Genomic DNA, 17,357 nt, shown 5'->3' on the forward strand with positions numbered 1-17,357 from the left:
ATCATTTTGTCAGCTTGAAGATACGCGACGTATGTGGCCGGATTCGAGCGAATTGTGAAGAGGGTGAAGTACGGCGGTCCTACCCAACGTCGGCGGTGCACAGATGGCAAGTATCGGGGATACGTTCTCCACGGTGAAGGGAGGAAGCAGGTCATAGCATCTCTTGACGGTATCAGATCGAAGCGCTCTGAAGTCAGAGGGGACTCCTTCATCGTTACCAGAGGAGAACTTGATCATAGTGTTATATATCCTTGGAGCGTCCGGTTCGTCAAGCGATACGCGTCTTGGTGGCACTTCGGTGACCAGAGCTTGCTTCCCAGTAGTACCAAATTTCTGCGATTCCCGTATCGCCAACCAATGCTTTTTCATGGCGGTGGTAGGAGTCTCGGTTGGCGTACAAATGCAGCTCGTTAGGTTTCACGTGACCGAGAACGTCCTTTCCTTCGGGTATTTTGTCAAAGACCAACCTCAGCGAAGTCACTGACCTGCTCTGGTAATGTCACCAAGTATGTCGCTGTGTCCATGAACGGCTCATGGGACTCAGCGTCCATTAATTGGACCCAAATTCTCTTCCTTGGTGCTTTCATCATAAAATGTGAAGAACAGTAGTGCGCCGTGAAAATGGAGCTTACGAACCTAAGTACGATCGCACAAATCAGTAGTTAATGGATCGGACGTTTACAAAGATCTTCAAATTTCGCATCTGTATTTTCAACAGAATTCGTGACTGGTACGTGGACTCAGAGCAAACGAGAGATGGCAGTGACGATCAAAAAGCACTTCCTCGTTGCTTTGTTTTCTACAGGGAAGCACGTTCTACCAGCTCGACGATGTGAAGTCTCAATTATTGGTTTATGGACATCGCAGTTTGTCACCATCAAACTTTGCAATCATTTTGAGTGCGTCATCTTTCAGTTAGCAATTAGCAATACAATATAGCCTTGTCTTCGCAATAACCCTGTTCTAGCTCACCGGCTTTGGTCAACGGTTCCAGGATACGTCGGTGGTCAGGAATCGTCGGCAAGCTGCGGCAATAAGTTCACTGGAGATAGACCAGGATTGTAAATCCAGATCAAGATTCGAAAGATTTTTCTTTCCTGTGGTACTTCTACGCAGCAGCTAAAGACATAAAAGGGTTACGTTTTCTTCCTTCTTTCTCTCTCTCACGTGTTGTCCATACTGTCCGTATTAATATTAACCTCGTAGTGTCTAAGTTAATTATTCATGGTGTGCGCCACAGACGGCCGTCTTGACTTATGTTCCACGTCTGCGTTGCACTACGAAGTATCGCTGTGTAGTTCGAGTAAAGTCCACAGCTCTCAAGGTTCGTAATCTCCTGCGATCGAGGACTCAACACCGGAGGAGGTGGAGGGACAAAGTTCTTCACCAAAGTCCTCTCATCGAAGTGCTCATCCTGCTGATCCAACGCAGGAGCGTAACGTCGACTAGAGTTCCTACCGCTTAGCTCATCCTTGTCAACGAGATCGCTACGACACGAGAGCACAGGAAAGTCGAGTTCGTATCGACGCAGCAGCTCGCTGTGTGGGAAGGCGTTCAACCACTTTTTATCGTCACCTTGAAGGCCCGACGAAGACTCAGTGTACAGCATCTCCATACTCGACGCATAGCCGCCGTGAGACGCACGGAACGCTCGTTGTCGGTAGTAAACAGCGTCCAGAACGCGCTCTATGGCCATTTGCGCCTCCAAGAACCCCGTCATGGCACTTGCGAGCTCCAATTCCCCGCCAGGCAGCTCGTTTTCACTGCTAAAAAACACAAAGCCCCATCTCTCGGGTCGATGAATGTCGATCACACCAGTGGGGGCCCACACGATGTTGTCTTCGCGCTTGTCAGGCACTTTTTGGTACTTTAACTGGTTCGTATCGACGTCCACAACAGTCTCCAGGTCATACTGAACACGTGAGAAATTGACACGCCACACGTCTCCCGCTTGAGTTTTGCCAGTCGTCACGGCGGGTCTCGCTGTCTTCCCAGGCCCCGATGGGGGTCTGGGAGTGGCAATTGACGCTCTTTCAGACTGAGCTCTGCTACTTAACGGCTCATCTATGTCTCGACGGAAACGTAGTTTGTTAAATTGCTGAAGTTCGGCGAGTGACCAACTCATTTCGACACACCAACGCACACTCGGAGTCTCTGGGGCGTTGGTCAGGCCGTCCACGAATACAGCCGAGCGTACTGACACTAGGTTGAATGGGTTTTCAATACTGTAGCCATCTTTGTACGGACGATGCAGAAGCAGCTCCCAGATCGTGTTCAGACAGTTCACTTCCAATTCGCTATTTAAACAAAATAGTAGAAAATTAATTTTTAAACAATATATATATATATTGGTAGACGTACTAGTAGTGATGACGACTGCCGTCTGGATTGAAGAAAACCTCAAAGTCGTTCTCGTGGTACATGGTGCTGTTCTTCTGGGTGAGAGTGCCCCAGATTTTGGACTCGATGAGCTCTGCCCCCACGTATAAAGTGTCGTCGTCGTACATCATTTTGAACCTCGTGAGCGGGAAGTCCTTGGGTTTGCGCTCTGGTCCTTCGATGTCCACAAAAGGCTCGGACCATGGCACATGCGCCCACTCCTCCTTGTCCACGCTGCCAGTTTTAGTAATAAAGGAAATAGTAGTAGCAAATTAAATATTATATGTGCTGTCGTGAATTGAACGCTACCGTCCGTCCAGCTGCATGGGCTCATAGTCATTGTCAACGAGGTCGGTCTTGCGACGCAGACAGATGTAGACGGGGGGGCGTAAGGTGTCCATGTACGCCCAGTCCTCCACCGACGGCATGGCTACGAATCGTAATTGTAACAAATAAAAAAATATCCGGTTTTTCTTATCTGAAAAATGTAGCCATGTCACAAAGTCAATTTCAACCAATCCATCAATTGCAGTAGCAGTTTTGATCCATTCTTAAATTTACTGCATAAGAGGAAACAAAAAATGGCTCGTGAAGTGTGGTTCCAGCTAGTAAGCGGAAAAGGAGTAGCTGTAACTACAGTGGAAGTACCGAATAATGCAACGGTTGCTTGTTTCCGAAAGGCGGTGCTTGGAGTAGTCTCAAATGTTTTACCTGTCGAGTCCAACCTCACAGTCTACACAAGTAATACGTCGCGGAAACTGGAGGAAAACTATCCGATCAGTTCTCTTGGTGAGTCAAAGAAAGATGCACTCTTCGTTATTGTGGAGGTGCCGCAGCAGCAGACTATCAAGGTAGGTCCAGCGGATCGACAAACGCAGGACCTCTTAAATATTCTAGAATGGAAGGAGCCAAGTCGACTTTGTAGGAGTTCTGGAGACCATTGGACATTCCAAGGAGCATCCGAGATTGCAACTGACCTGGCGGGTCCTCTCCTCCAGCATTACCAAGCCTGGCAAGATGGGAACCAGGACAAACAGAACCACGCTCTCGATGTTGTCGTGGGTGGACCAGGAACAGGAAAGTCGCGTACGATTGACGAAATGAAAAATTTATTGTGCAAAGCTGCTGAGCAATCCGAGAATCAAGATTTAGTCAAGAGAATGACCAACGCATACGTTTTTTCTTTGGCTTTCGGAGGTAGAACCGGTACAACTGGGAAGCTGATTGACTCTCATTCTCCTGAAGTTGACATCTGCTTTCGAATGCTCTATCAGCTCCTGAAGGAAAATGAATCGTGGATGGAATTCGTTTTCCGATTAATGAAATCGAGTTCATCGATATGTCTTTCCATTTGCGCTGTAATTAGGATGCTAGCCAAGCTGGAGCAGATCGACAATGTGAGGGATATGACGGTGGTGTTGTGCGTGGAAGGTATACATAAACTTGAGAACGACGGCACGTACGGCTGCGATTTTTACCGTGTGCTGAGTTGCGTTATCATGTTCCTGAATTCATCCACAGCATTTGCTGTCTGTGTGAGCTCAACAACAGCTCAAGAGCCTTTTACTCAAGCATTCATGCAGTTCCAACAGAAGCGAGTTTTTCTATATCCTCCTTCATTAAACGGTCACGAAATTCTAAGGCCGAGATCAAGGATTGGGAAGCAGCTGGTAGATGATATGGGTGGTCATGGCCGAGCGTTGGAGACACTTGAGCGAGTGCTGAGTTGTCACAAAGATTCTTTACAGGATATCGACCCGGGTGGTATTGTAAAGCAGGTGTACGCAGCGTTACTTTGTCAATATGGTGAGATATTCGCTTCTCCTCAATTTACCGATCCAATGGCCTGCCAAGACGTTTTAATCGCAATATTTTCGGGTCACCGCTTTAACGGCGTGTACGAGCGCATTGGCCGTTCCAACTTGACCGTCGATGAGCTTCGAAACATCGGTTTGTTCCGACAAACTCAGGATGGACGACTGGAATGCGCTGTCATTATGATTGTGGCGTTGATGCGAAGGCTTCTAAGGCATCTCAATGGAGGTTACGACATCGATGGCTTCCTTCCCTCTGTGTGGGGTCAGCATCGATTTGATCAATTCGTGGCTTTCTATCGTCGCGTGAAATCGATTATTTACTGTGACCTTCCAGTTTCATTAGCCATGGCTCATCGCGGGGCCCGTTTCGGCTCTATCGATGGCATTGTAGTTAAGGAGCCAAAAGCACACTTGGGTTTGTTTCAACAGAGTCAAAATTCCGATTCGAAGTATATAAGAGACGTTTGCGATCTATCTACGCGAGTCCAATTGACGATCGACGGCCGAGAAGTGCAGTGCAACGAAGTGATTCGATGCAAAGCACAGGAAACGAAACAGAGAGTTAACGAAGTAACGTATGCCAAAGAGAGAGCAGAAGCTGTGAATGAGAGCTCGGATGTGTTTTTTGCTCATTACGCCGGATGAATCTGTCGATTTTGATCTTCCCCCACGAAGCGGCATCGTGTCAATCAACGAGTTCGATCAATATTTTGGGCCGTTCGCAAGTCGTGCGTATAGATGCTTTCTAGATGGGTGATGTAGAAGAAAGGGAGAGAAAGAAACAAAAGCTAGTGAGTCATGTATGATTCGTAGCTCTCTCTCTCTAGGAGGTCTAAACGTTAAAGCTACTAGCTTTAATGAGTTAATTAGGTTCCTCACCTGTGCTGTAAGTAAACTGGGAAGCACTGGGTAAAGAAAGCAACGAAAAACTCGGTTGAAAGTAAATTTACTCCTTCGTCGTGTTGATAAAGGGCAAGCAGTGGAAGTATTTTCTATTCTAATGCTTTTAATGTGCGCAAATCTTTTTGCTGGCTCTGAAAACGTGGTGCAATGGCAAAGTACGCATCGACGCAGGTTATTGTCGTATCGGCAGTATCCAACCCTGGTAAACGTTTCGTGGTCAACATTTGAAAACGACTGATACGATTTGTGTCCCGCTAAGGAAATCTCAATAAAAATGAGCGGTGTCGAGGCGAACCTTCTTTTTAATTGTCAGACTTTGTTGCGATGTATTCGTGGTTAATGAGCTGAATTCGCCTGTGACAGATTAGTGGCTCTAGCTGTGAGTGGTTTATGAGTTGCCGTTACTGAACTGCGTGGGCCGCGGTGCGAGGATCTCCTCCAAAAACCAACAAAGATTGTGGAGAAAACAAAGACGAGCGCTAAAATGACGCAGTTGCTAAATGGAAACTCTAGAGTGTGACCTTTATTTGTAAAAAATCTGTTTTTCAAGACGACGTTGAACGGTGCGAATTCGTAGAAGAAATATCCACCATGCTACAAGCTGTATATTCGAAAATATTGTTAACAATAACAAGGAGATCCATTGCTGCCACAACTCGTAGAGATAATAAAAAAAACTACCCTGTGGGTTATTTTAAAACTAGGGATATTTGTTTCACCCAATTTTCTTCTGGCAACATTTCCTGGGTGAATGTAAAAAATCTGTTTTTCAAGACGACGTTGAGCGGTGCGAATTCGTAGAAGAAATATCCACCATGCTACAAGCTGTAATTTCTATGGTGGATATTTCTTCGAATATTATTCGAAAATATTGTTAACAATAACAAGGAGATCCATTGCTGCCACAACTCGTAGAGATAATAAAAAAAACCCTGTGGGTTATTTTAAAACTAGGGATATCTGTTACACCCAATTTTCTTCTGGCAACATTTCCTGTGTGAATGTTCGCCACAGGCAACATTCTTCTGTGTTTTGTAATGTCCACCGGATATTGTATATACTGCAAGAGGTATTGTGTATTCCAATGCTTTTGTCCTTTTCACTTAGCCTGATGCTCGACTTATAATAAATACATGTATTGTGGTTTTCATCCATTTTGGCAAACCGGAGGTCTCTTATCCCGAGATAAGGGGTCCAAAATAGCGAGCAGCTCCGATATGGCAAGCACGATGGTGCGAGATGTGCTAGGCGAATAGGTTGAGAGAGCGATTTCAGGCCAGTTTTGTAGAGTAGTCTCCATTTTGCCGTTTCAAAACGGTATAAGTAAGCGCCTTGCAGCCTCAGCCTCATCCTCAGCCTCAGCCCTCCCCTGACATTGCAGTTCTTACAGTTGCCAAAAGACACGTTTGATAATTGCAAGTTCCTTTATGACCTACGGCGATGACTTTCGATGGCGTGCGGTGGCACTGATGCATGTCTACGACGTGCCAACTGTATACGTATCTGATCTATTCGGTCCTAAGCAGCGCACCCTTCGCCGATGATACGCGCTGTTCCTCCAGAAAGGCATTGTCAATGAAAAGCAGCCTCGTCAGACCTGCACACGCTGGCCACCTGACGTACTTGCCGCTGTCGAAGCTTACGTACAAGTTCACCCCACGTTTTTCATCGAAGAGCTACGTGAGCACATTGTCAAGAATTTTCCAGCAATAACTACAGTCTCGACAGCGATAATTTGTCGCGTACTCAATTTTGATCTTAATCTCAGCCGAAAAGTGTTGTCCAAGGCCGCACGAGAAGCCGTCCCTGCGGAAATTGAAGCCTACCTTCTTCCACTTTTTTCTTTTGCAGAGCAACTTGTATTTTTGGACGAGACTGCTAAGGACGGACGCCATTCTCAACGACGCTATGGGTGGTCGAAACGAAATACCCAAGCAATTGCGAAAATGCCGTTCCGAAGAGGAACGCGACTATTAATTCTAGCCGCGCTTGATGTGTAAGGATTTTTTGCATGGAAGTGGACTGAAGGAACATTCACGCGAGATAAGTTCCACGAGGCGTTTGTGGAGCATATTATTCCAACTTTGAACCCGTGGCCTCTTCCTCGCTCCATTGTTGTGATGGATAACGCCAAAATCCATGCCTACCCAGAGCTCCAAGAAGCCATACACCAGTGTGGAGCCAGACTAATATTTTTACCGCCCTATTGCCCACAGCTCAACCCGATAGAGCCGTGCTTTGGCCTTCTAAAACGTTGGCTTCAAAGGCGTGCTAATCTCGTTTTTCCATTGTATCCAGATCAGATTCTGGATGTTGCAATGCGAGCGTGTACGCTCCTCGAAGATAAAGGTTGTTTTGGCACTTTTCGTCACTGTGGTTACATGGCTACTGGAATAAGAGACCAAGTTTTTGACGATCTAATTCGAAGAAGTGCAGACGATGAGTAGCTTAATTTTGTAATGATGAATATTATTCGATACATGCATCTCGTGCTGCACTAAGTTCGCGTTTTCTTCTAGCTCATGGGCTCGTCGTCGGCATGGTCCTCGTCGTTCATCATTCCATTGGTTGGCTGAGTGGGTGTGAATTGATGGTAGATACCGCGAGAGAATAAATCGTGGTCTGTCAGTCGTAATGCACGCCGAAGTGACAGAATGTCGACCTCCAGAGGCATCCATAAACCATTGACCCTAATGCTCACAATTGCTGTATCCGGTATGGCCTGTTCATTGGCTTCCTGCTGCTGCAGAGCCTCTCGCTGTCGGTCTAATTCCATTGCTTGTGCAGTTGTGTTATCCTCGGGAACTTCAAATGGAGTCGACTCCGGTCTTCTTGCATGCACAACATCAAGATGGTGCGAAGTGATTGCTCCAAACTGCACTGCATTGGCTGTCTCGTAAGCTATCCTTTGTACTCGAGCATCGGCAATGCGACGCGCGGTAGCACGGTGAAATTGCTCTGGTTGAGCTGCCCGCTTGACGTAGAGGAACGCGTCAAAGCGAAAGTCTCCAATGTGGCGAAGATCATCGGTTGTGAGTAGTTTCCATCGGTATTGAAGTGTTGTCAAAAAGTTATCAGACGTCAGCTCGATATACTTGGCTTGAGTATCGCTCCTCGCACGCCGCAAGTAAACGGATGAGTCGTCTGGTAGTACGAGAGAATTTTTTGATACTTCAGGAGACGCCACGAGCGCATATTTTGCAATACACTTCTGCTTAAAAACTGCATAGCCTTCAGAAACTTCGAAATTGACATCACTCTTCCAGCCACCACGAGCGCGGCCAATCGGCTCTCCCACTCGTATAGTCAGTATTGTGTGGTGTAGTGATTTCTCCGTGGTTGCGGATTATCACCCGTCGACAAAGACGTGACACCGCCCAAGTTGTTCAAGCGACGAACCCTCGGTCGGGTGATGTACGGAGACGCCAAGGTGCAAGGGACTCGACCCGAGTTTTCAACAAATATCGGATACGGCCCTATGTCACTGAATCCAGGCTGTCCTTATTATTAATAATGGACTGGCCGGATTCGCATTCAGCGGACCATCTACGGTACGAACCCTCAGTGGCGGTTGGGATGAGTTCGCGGAATACTCAGCGACCTTTGGAAGACACGTTAACCGTCTGGGACAGGGCGCGGACCGTTAAAGATGCTCATGCGACAGTGCAGACGACGCTTGGCATGCAAGAAGATCCATAACGGATCATTGTTCACTTGATATTTGTATACTTGATTAGGACTTCTTATTAGGAATAGACCCGAAAGGGTAAGCTTAAATACGGAACAGAATTTCCACTCAAGCACACAGAGCGACGTCCGGCTTCAAGGTAAGCGTCAGGTCAAGCTTGTTTGAGTGTGTTATGCCTGTCGGTGAACTCGAAGCTCTGTAGCGAGGGTTCATCCGGCGAGGCCAAGAGACTTTGTGTATTGGCCGATTATTATCGGGAGGTTTTACGTGACGGCTTATTGTTGCCTATTTGCACGACTGGGAGTGCTTGAATTGCCTCCCTCTTATTTCTTCCAGCCGAGTGTTGAACACTCGGTGATCTCGTAAAAGGCTTACCCGTGCCTGGTACCCTTCCGCTGTTGGGACCACGAGGATTCAAAACACCTGCTAGCTTTGCTCGTGCTAGTAGCGTGTTCTTATTTTACTGGTTGGCCTATATAAGTAGGTTACAAGGTACAGTTTGTCCCGGTGCAAGGGCAGAACTGGGGTCTTCAGGTCCGCCCGAACGATCGTTTACTATCCTAGTAGACGTATTGTTGTGGGAACATCCTAACTACATCTGTAGCTAGAGTTCACGTGGGATTTCCAACACCACAACTGGTGCCGCGACCCGGGAGCAGATTGTGACCATTGTGAACTGTTTGTATGGCCTTCCAGTTTACGAGCTACCAAGAGAAGAAGAACAAGAAAAAGACAAGAAACATGGCGAAAGGACAACCGACGGTACCAGTTACGCCTGCCAAGTCTGGCGGGGCTCGCAACGAGAGTTCAAGCCCGGCTGCGCGCTTTGCAGCCGGCACCGAGCTTTCAGTGAGCTTCGACGACGAAGCAGACATCGGTCCTGACGCCCACGATTATGAAGATTACGAAGACAAGACGCCGGCTCCAGAGCCAGGCGCAGCGACGCCGGAAACGGCCACGCTATCATCGGGGCTGAGCGGGACGACCAGGTCCCGTTCGAGGAACCTCGCCGACGAGCTCGATGATGTTGCGGGACCGGAACCGGCCTATGATGATTATGACGATGGGACCGAGGGTTCTAAGCCTTCGGTGGCGAGTGCAAAGCATTCAGCACTGCTGAAGGCACCTCGCCCACCTATCAACGGTGATACACCAGCCGCCAAGCGCGTTTTCGACCGCGTACAAGCGCTGATGCAGAATGATGAGTGGATGCAGCTGTTCAAGCCCATCCCCAAGAAAAAAGCCGACTGGCCTGCGCTTGCGCAGGAACTTCAATACCCAGTCAACTCGGTTTCGACTAGCCAAGTCGCCGAGGATTCAGTTTCGCTACTGCTGTCGCTGGGGTTCGAGAACGAGACGTACCCATCGACGATGTCGCTCCAGGATTGGAGTCCACATGAAGCCGGAGCTGCTCTCCAGAAATGGAAGAAGAAGCTTCGGGAGGCGTTTGGCGCTGTTGGCATCAATGCCGGAAAGCAGCCTGTGAGTCGACCGATGATTCAAGATGAAGATCCGTCCAAGATTCCACTGCCGCCGACGCCCCAACGACTCGTTCGTACTCCTCCGACCAAGCGTGGAGCTGAGCGTGGTGCCTTTGGCACTACCGAAGCTTCACCGTACTTTCAAGACTCGCACATGGTTACACCACGTTCGGAGAGTCGTATGCAACGTATTTACGCAAGTAACGAGGGTTCGTTCGGTCGCCGAGGCGGTGCGCGAGCTCCCAAAGATGGTGCCGGACGTCGTCAAGTCGACAGCGATGGTTCGTCCAGTGACGATGACATTTTGGTGCGTACATTCGACGAGGAAGATCCTCAACTCGAGTTGATGCGTCAGATGAATGAGCTGGCGACGCTGAACGACGTAGACCCGACACCGAGGATTGAAATGGCTTCGCACCGACCGCTGGATCGCATCACGCCGTTCTCAGGCTCTCGCAACAAGAGCGAGAACTGTATGCAGTGGCTCCGTGGGTTCGTCTATGAAATGACTGGAACCCACACAGATGCCGATAAATGGTGCATTCCATTTGAGCTAAGTCTCTGGGACGGAGCCATTCATTGGTTCCGTCAACTTCCGAAGAAGACGAAGCGCAAGTGGAAGCTGTTGAGCGATGCGTTCATCCGCTACTACTGCTCGCAGTTCGCGCAGACGGCACTGTCGCGTTACTACTCCGCCAAGCGGGAACGTAATGAACATCTGTGCGACTACATAAACAGGCTGAATGGCTAAGCTCGGACCGCCCGTCTACACTTCGAGAAGAGTGGTTGTGACGCGAAAGAACACGTACAGCAGTTCCTGGCAACATGCGACGATGACAAGATAGCGGAGAGTCTCTACCACGCTCGAGTCGCCGACATTCACGAGCTCGAAGAGATCATCGAAGATGTTCTTAAGGGCAAGGCGAGAATGGCCAAGCGTGACAGTGAGTACCGATACTCCAAGAGTCGTGATACGCGACGCGACGATGGGTACGCCCGCAACAACCAGCGTGATGACCGTCGCCGCGATGACAACCGCAACAAACCAAGAGTGACACTCATTGAAGCCACGGTGGACGACCTACTAGCTGAATTAGAAGGTCGTGAAGCTGCTCAGGGAGGCACCGAGTATTCAAACGAAGATCCGAACGCTTACGACGATGCCCAAGATGAGTACAACGACTTTCAGCCTGATAATACGGACGGTGATTTCTCATTGGACGAAAACGACCGATACCTCGCCGCGGCTAACGAAAATGAGCGCCGTGCAGCTGCTGAAGGCACCTACGCACGTTCAGACAACCGTCAACCACGTGGAAACATGCCTGATCGCGATAATGGCTTCAATCAAGATCGCCGAGGTGGTGACCGTGGGTTCAATCAGGACCAACGCGGTCGACGTGACTTCAACCGCGACAACCGACGCCCACAGTACGGACCATGCGCGGTGTGCGGTGGCATGAGTCACTCCGCCCACTACTGTAACAAGCGATGCAAGTTCTGCAAACAACTCCACGATGCTGGACAATGCGAACTTTTCCGCAACTTCCAAGACCTTGCCAAATTTGTGCGCACCAAAGGCACGAAGGAGGAACTCCCGCCAGAGCTCAAGGCCGTCGTTCAAGAACGTCATTTAAACTAGGCAGCCCGCCAACTACAACTGGGTTGGTCCCTATCGGGCTGCCACAGTTAACCGAGCCTTCAATGGAAGCAGAGTGTATCTTTGCTTTCATGGGGCAGAGTGAATGGCCTGATAAATACGTAACAAGTGTGAACGCGACGGAAAATGAAAAGGAGAGGAGTAGAATCCTCGGTGGAGGTGTTGGAGAAATAGTGGAGTGTGCTGATGCTGATGAGGGCACCAGCGAGGGTTCGCTCGGCTTGGTTTCGAGTGCAGCGCGAGACGAGCCCAAGGGTCACTCCAAGATGATGAAGTTGAACCCTGGCGAGAGACAGGGGTGGTGGTCGGCCAAGAAATTCGACCGACGGATCAGAATGAGAGCTCTGGTGCAAGGCGCTGTGAACGACCAGCGAACGAGGATTCTCCTCGACACAGGAGCGAACGTTAGTGTGATCACTGACGCCTTTGCTAAGATGTTGCGACTCCGAGATGTACCCGATCACGGACGCCGCATTGACATTCAAGGTATTAACGAAGGCAAGGTGTCTACGACGCGGCGAGCGTGCGTCAAGATTACGCTCGGATGGGAGATGGTGTACGAGTTTGAGATGTGGGTAATGGCGCATAATGCAGGCGTCGACGTGGTACTCGGGACCGACTTTATGATCCCAGCTGGGATCCGGTTGGACCTGTTCCACGGCGCGGTGCAATTACCGCACGAAGTCCAAATCCCGCTGATAAAGACCAAGAACATGATCGACAGCGAAGAATACGGCTCCCATATTAACGCCGGGCCACCCGAGCGGTTGGACATTCAAGCGCACGAGTGGCGAGAATATCGACTAGCGAAGCGTCAAGTCGGGCTGGAAGAACACGTACTGTGGGTTCGTCGAACGAACAAGCTAATCCCGTCAGTGACGAGGTTTCGACGTGGACGGCCTCAGAGCATTCGATTAACAAACGTGTCTGATCGAACTGTGTACCTGCCAGCACACGACTCGATCGCGATGTGGATTCCAGATGGGGATTTGCCACGAGGTGACGGCTATGTGCGTCTGGAGTCCAAGAAGTACCAAGACTGGCAAGTGTTGGCCTACGAAGGTTGTAGAGACCGCGAGCTCTTTCAGCGTGAATGCGAAATCTACGAACAATGGCTTGCCACTCAGCCTTCGGCAGTTGATCGATTAGACTACCCAGAACCCAGTGGAGTGCTACCACGACCTCTAGAAGACTCGCTAGTGGATTCTAGTGATCGTCTGACATGTGCAGAGCGCTGGGCACTGATCCTGGAAGAACGTGAACAAGTGGAAGCCTGTCTGGCGTCTGGGGTGACAGCCGGGGATTCGGCCGACGGTCAGCCTTCCGCAGAACCTTTGGACACGTACACGACAACCCATGGCGGAGGCAGTAACGCGAACGAAGCCTCGGTAGTGCGTACACGCGAACTTCTGAGGCCGGTAAACGTGGTACATACGCCAACGAGTGTTAGTGTCCAGTCAGGGGTAACCACGGAAGCGACAAGCAACAGCACTGGATTAAATGGAGTCACCCGTTTTAACGAAGCTGTCCCGGCCTTGTGTGTCACCAAATCTGCGAACGAGACATCGGTGGTTGATCCAGAGGATACAGGCATCGCGCAGAAGGTGTTGAGTACGGCACCGAGTATTCATTGCAAGATTGGTGCGAATTCCGAAATGTCAAGACAGCGGCAGAACGAGGAGCTGAACAAAAGTCAACAACCCAATATGTCGGCTGCCCACGCATTCAATATTGCGAACGACGACTCGGCAGGTGACCCGGAGATGGGAAACCAGGATGGGAAGGAGATGGACCAAGTACCGACTGTTGAAATCAAAGCGGATGCCAATGTTGAGTCAAGGGAAGAATCCGTAGCGGCGTTGGACGGAACATACATCTCGGTTGCTCGAGTGTTAACAACCGAGGGAAATGAAGCAACGGAGGATACGCGAAATGATTTCTACGAACACCCAGCTAACAACATTGGCTTGGACGACTACGCGAAGGAGCTGGCATTCCTGCCGGACCTGACCGAAGAGATCAACACGACAATTGACTACACTGCGCCTAATGTTGCTGATCCTGAGCTGTCGACTGAACGCCGAGAACGTCTAGTTGCGACGCTAAAGAACCACGAGCACATCCTGATTGCTAGTGGTAACGCACTGCCGCCGCCAGCCTACGGAGCGGTATGCGATATCGACACACAGGGGCACGCCCCAATTAAACAGCGTGCCCGGCGTGTGCCGCTGCGATTTCTCGGCAAGCTGTACGAGCTGCTGCGCGCTTTATTGCGTGCAGGACTGATCGTCTTTTCAGACAGTCCATGGGCATCGCCGATCGTGATTGTGATGAAAAAGAACGGGCTGGACATCCGGCTCTGCATTGATTACAAGATGGTGAATGCATCACCGCGATCATGGAGTATGCAATGCCGCTAGTCGACGACCTGTTAACAGATCTCGAGCGCTACCTATGGTTCTGCTCGCTGGATGCAGCAAGCGGCTTCTGGGCGGTCATGATGACCTTGCGAGCGCGTAAAGTGTCAGCGTTCGTCTGCGCACTAGGACATTTTGAGTGGTTACGCATGCCCTTTGGGTTAAAGAACGCGCCGATGATCTATCAGCGTATGATTGACAACGCACTCTGGGGGTTCGTTCAACCTAAAGGAGGTTGGTTTGAATACTTGGAGAGGATGCGTTTAGCTGAAGAACAGGCCAAGGAACGTCGTGGGCCAAGCGCCGAGGGTTCGTTTCAAACGAAGTTCGCGGCAGACCGCGAAGCACCGGTAGAGACCGACCCTGTACTCCAACTCGTCAACAGCCCCGTCGCTGACATGTTTACGAACGGGGAGCCAGACGAATCATCGCTGGTACCTGTATTTGGTCGACGGTCGTTTGTGGATGACATTTGCTTCGGTGGCGAGGATTTCGACAGCTGCCTAGCGACGCTGGACCGATTGCTAGCAAGATTTGCACAGTGTCGGATCAGCATTAGCTTCACCAAGAGCATCTTTTGCCAACCCAAGGTGGACTTTCTGTCGCATAAAATTTCGCCAGAAGGTATCAGAGCTGACCCCAAGAAGCTTGCGGCCATCACCGAGCTTTCGTTTCCAACGAGCAAGAAGGGCATGCAGTCGTTTCTTGGAGCGGTTAATTACTACAGCCGCTTCATTCAAGACTTCGCAGTCTACGGTGCGGCGCTGTACCAGCTCAAGGATGAAGACTTTGTCGTTGAAGGTGGCCTTTCTGTGGCACGTCGTTCCTTCAAAAAATTGAAGACGAGTGTTTCACATTCACCCATCCTCAGGCACTTCGATCGGTCGAAAGAAGTTCACGTCATGCTCTTTGCGAATGAATGGGCGTTGAGCACTACGCTAATGCAAGAACATGAAGGCAAGTTACACCCCGTACGGTTCCTCGGTCGGGTGCTCAAGGAGGCCGAGATGAACTACTATTCTGCTGAGAAGGAAGTTTTGGCGTTACTTCTGCTGTTGAAGATCTGTTACGTCCAGCTGGCAGGAAAGACGCTACATGTCTATACACGATTCTCGATGTTAGAGTGGGTGCATAAGTCGAAGTCTCTATTCGGACGCGCGGTCCAGTTCGCAGTGCTGCTATCGCAGTGGCACCTTAAGGTGCAGCGCGTGAAGGAGAAGGATGTCGCCTTTGCGCAGCTACTGCAGTCAAGCATCACGAGCTTCGTTGACCTGGAAGACTCGCTCGCGCCGGTGGCGCCTCCAAACAAGGGTTCCCCGACTATTCGAATGGACCCCGCGTTGCTGTACGCCAGGCTTTCCCGTAATTACAGCGGATTCGTCATGTCTTTTGACGGATCAGCGAGGACAGAGAAGTACGGTGGCTACGGGAGTTGTTCATGGGTGCTGTGGAGCCTTCCTGAGTGGAAGGTAGTGATTGCTGCAAACGCTTACCTCTCGGCTACCACGGTGAATGAGGCAGAGTATACAGGTATGATAAACGGTGTCAAGGCTGCTATTGCGCACGGTGCCGAGGATTTAGTCATCGTTGGTGACTCAAGGCTCGCGATTCAACAATCACTAGGGGTGATCGCATGCAGGAAGGAAACTTTGCTAGCGCTGCTGAATACTCACAAGGAACTCACGGCCAAGCTTCGATCAGTTAAATATCTTCACGTTGTACGAGAATACAACGCGGCCGCGGATTCGTTAGCCACTGAAGCGCTGGAATCGAAGGTCAGTCGGGTAATCTTGGCTGAAACTCGCAAGTCGGAATTGGCATCGCTGAACCGCATCCAGAAAATGATCTACGAGCCGGATGAAGACTCGGTAGATGTTTCGTCACAAGGAGCAGAGCGTCAAGTACATGTACTGTCAGGCAGCGAGTCTTCAAAGTGGAAAACTTTCGAAAATTTCGTGGTTGATTACAGCTCACCAAATTGCGATTATGGTAATATGGCAGTGATGACTCGGCGACAGACGAAAGCCAGGAAACGCGTCAGGTTTGCAGATGAACACTCGGAGGATGTCTCAAAAGCTCAAGAACAGAATGAAGAACGACGAGAGACGTCCACCGAAGATTCAACCGGCCAGGATTTGCCAGACCATCCTCACAAGACTGTATCAGCGGCATTTCCCGATGCGGATAATGTTGACCCGGTAGCGATACAGCGGGAGCGACGCAGACGGATACTAGTGGCACAAGACGAGGAACAGTAAGTGGTTTAACATCAAGAAGGTGCTTCAGGGCCAAGCACAAGAGCTGAGTTACAAAGAAGCTCGAGATGCCTGGAAGTATGCTGACCGGTTCGTGTTATCAGAAGACGGCGTGCTTCACTATCTTGGATTGAATCGTCGGTACGACCACGGTTGGCAAGAGGAGACCAAGCTGCGGCTTGTGGTACCAACAACGATGATTCAAGAGGTCCTGCAAAACTGTCACGACTCGCTGGAAGGTGGACATCAAGGTGTGGTGAGAACGTTCCATCGCGTTAAGTCCGAATATTATTGAATCGGCTTGTACGCGGACGTGGAGAAGCATGTGAAGTCATGTCCAGATTGCAGCTCGAGTAAAAGCCGTCCGCAGCTTCGTGGATACTCACCTGGCAACGTGCTAGCCGAACGACCTTTCTGGATTTTGTGATCCCACTACCAAAATCCCGCAGGGGCAACACGGCGTTGCTCCTATTTCAGTGCTCGTTCACGGGATTCGTTATTGCCAAGGCTATGTCGGATACGACTGCGCTGAGTGTTGCCCAAGTGTTCGAAGAATGTGTGTACCGACGGTTCGGAGCCCCATCACTGATAAGGCACGACCGTGACCCACGCTTCATGAGCGAGGTGTTCCCAAGCATTTGCAGAGATGATGCAGTCAAGAATCACGAGCGACTTTTGAGCTATCGGGCCACAGGCTAATGGACAGCAGGAACGCCTCGGGTGGAAGTCGGTGATGGATTCCGTACGGGTGTACGGA

The 17,357-nt window shown here is 50.0% G+C and overlaps 3 protein-coding genes across 3 annotated transcripts; 1 reads left to right on the forward strand and 2 right to left on the reverse strand.

Moving 5' to 3' along the window:
- Positions 1 to 1,163: 1,163 nt before the first annotated feature.
- On the reverse strand, positions 1,164 to 2,820 carry PITG_13483 (uncharacterized protein; the record flags this gene model as incomplete). Its single annotated transcript, XM_002899657.1, has 3 exons — positions 1,164 to 2,297; positions 2,362 to 2,613; positions 2,689 to 2,820. The coding sequence occupies 3 exons, from the start codon at positions 2,805 to 2,807 to the stop codon at positions 1,223 to 1,225; spliced, it is 1,446 nt and encodes a 481-aa protein (XP_002899703.1).
- Positions 2,821 to 2,960: 140 nt separating this feature from the next.
- On the forward strand, positions 2,961 to 4,947 carry PITG_13484 (crinkler (CRN) domain-containing protein; the record flags this gene model as incomplete). The annotated part of the gene is made up of 1 exon (XM_002899658.1): positions 2,961 to 4,947. One exon carries the CDS (start codon positions 2,961 to 2,963, stop codon positions 4,839 to 4,841), a length of 1,881 nt encoding a protein of 626 aa, XP_002899704.1.
- A 2,587-nt stretch (positions 4,948 to 7,534) lies between these two features.
- PITG_13485 (uncharacterized protein) lies at positions 7,535 to 8,350 on the reverse strand (the record flags this gene model as incomplete). The annotated part of the gene is made up of 1 exon (XM_002899659.1): positions 7,535 to 8,350. The coding sequence occupies one exon, from the start codon at positions 7,873 to 7,875 to the stop codon at positions 7,615 to 7,617; it is 261 nt and encodes an 86-aa protein (XP_002899705.1).
- Between the last annotated feature and the right edge of the window lie 9,007 nt (positions 8,351 to 17,357).

Source organism: Phytophthora infestans, genomic scaffold, assembly GCF_000142945.1.
Source record: "Phytophthora infestans T30-4 supercont1.29 genomic scaffold, whole genome shotgun sequence".
NCBI lineage: Eukaryota > Oomycota > Peronosporomycetes > Peronosporales > Peronosporaceae > Phytophthora > Phytophthora infestans.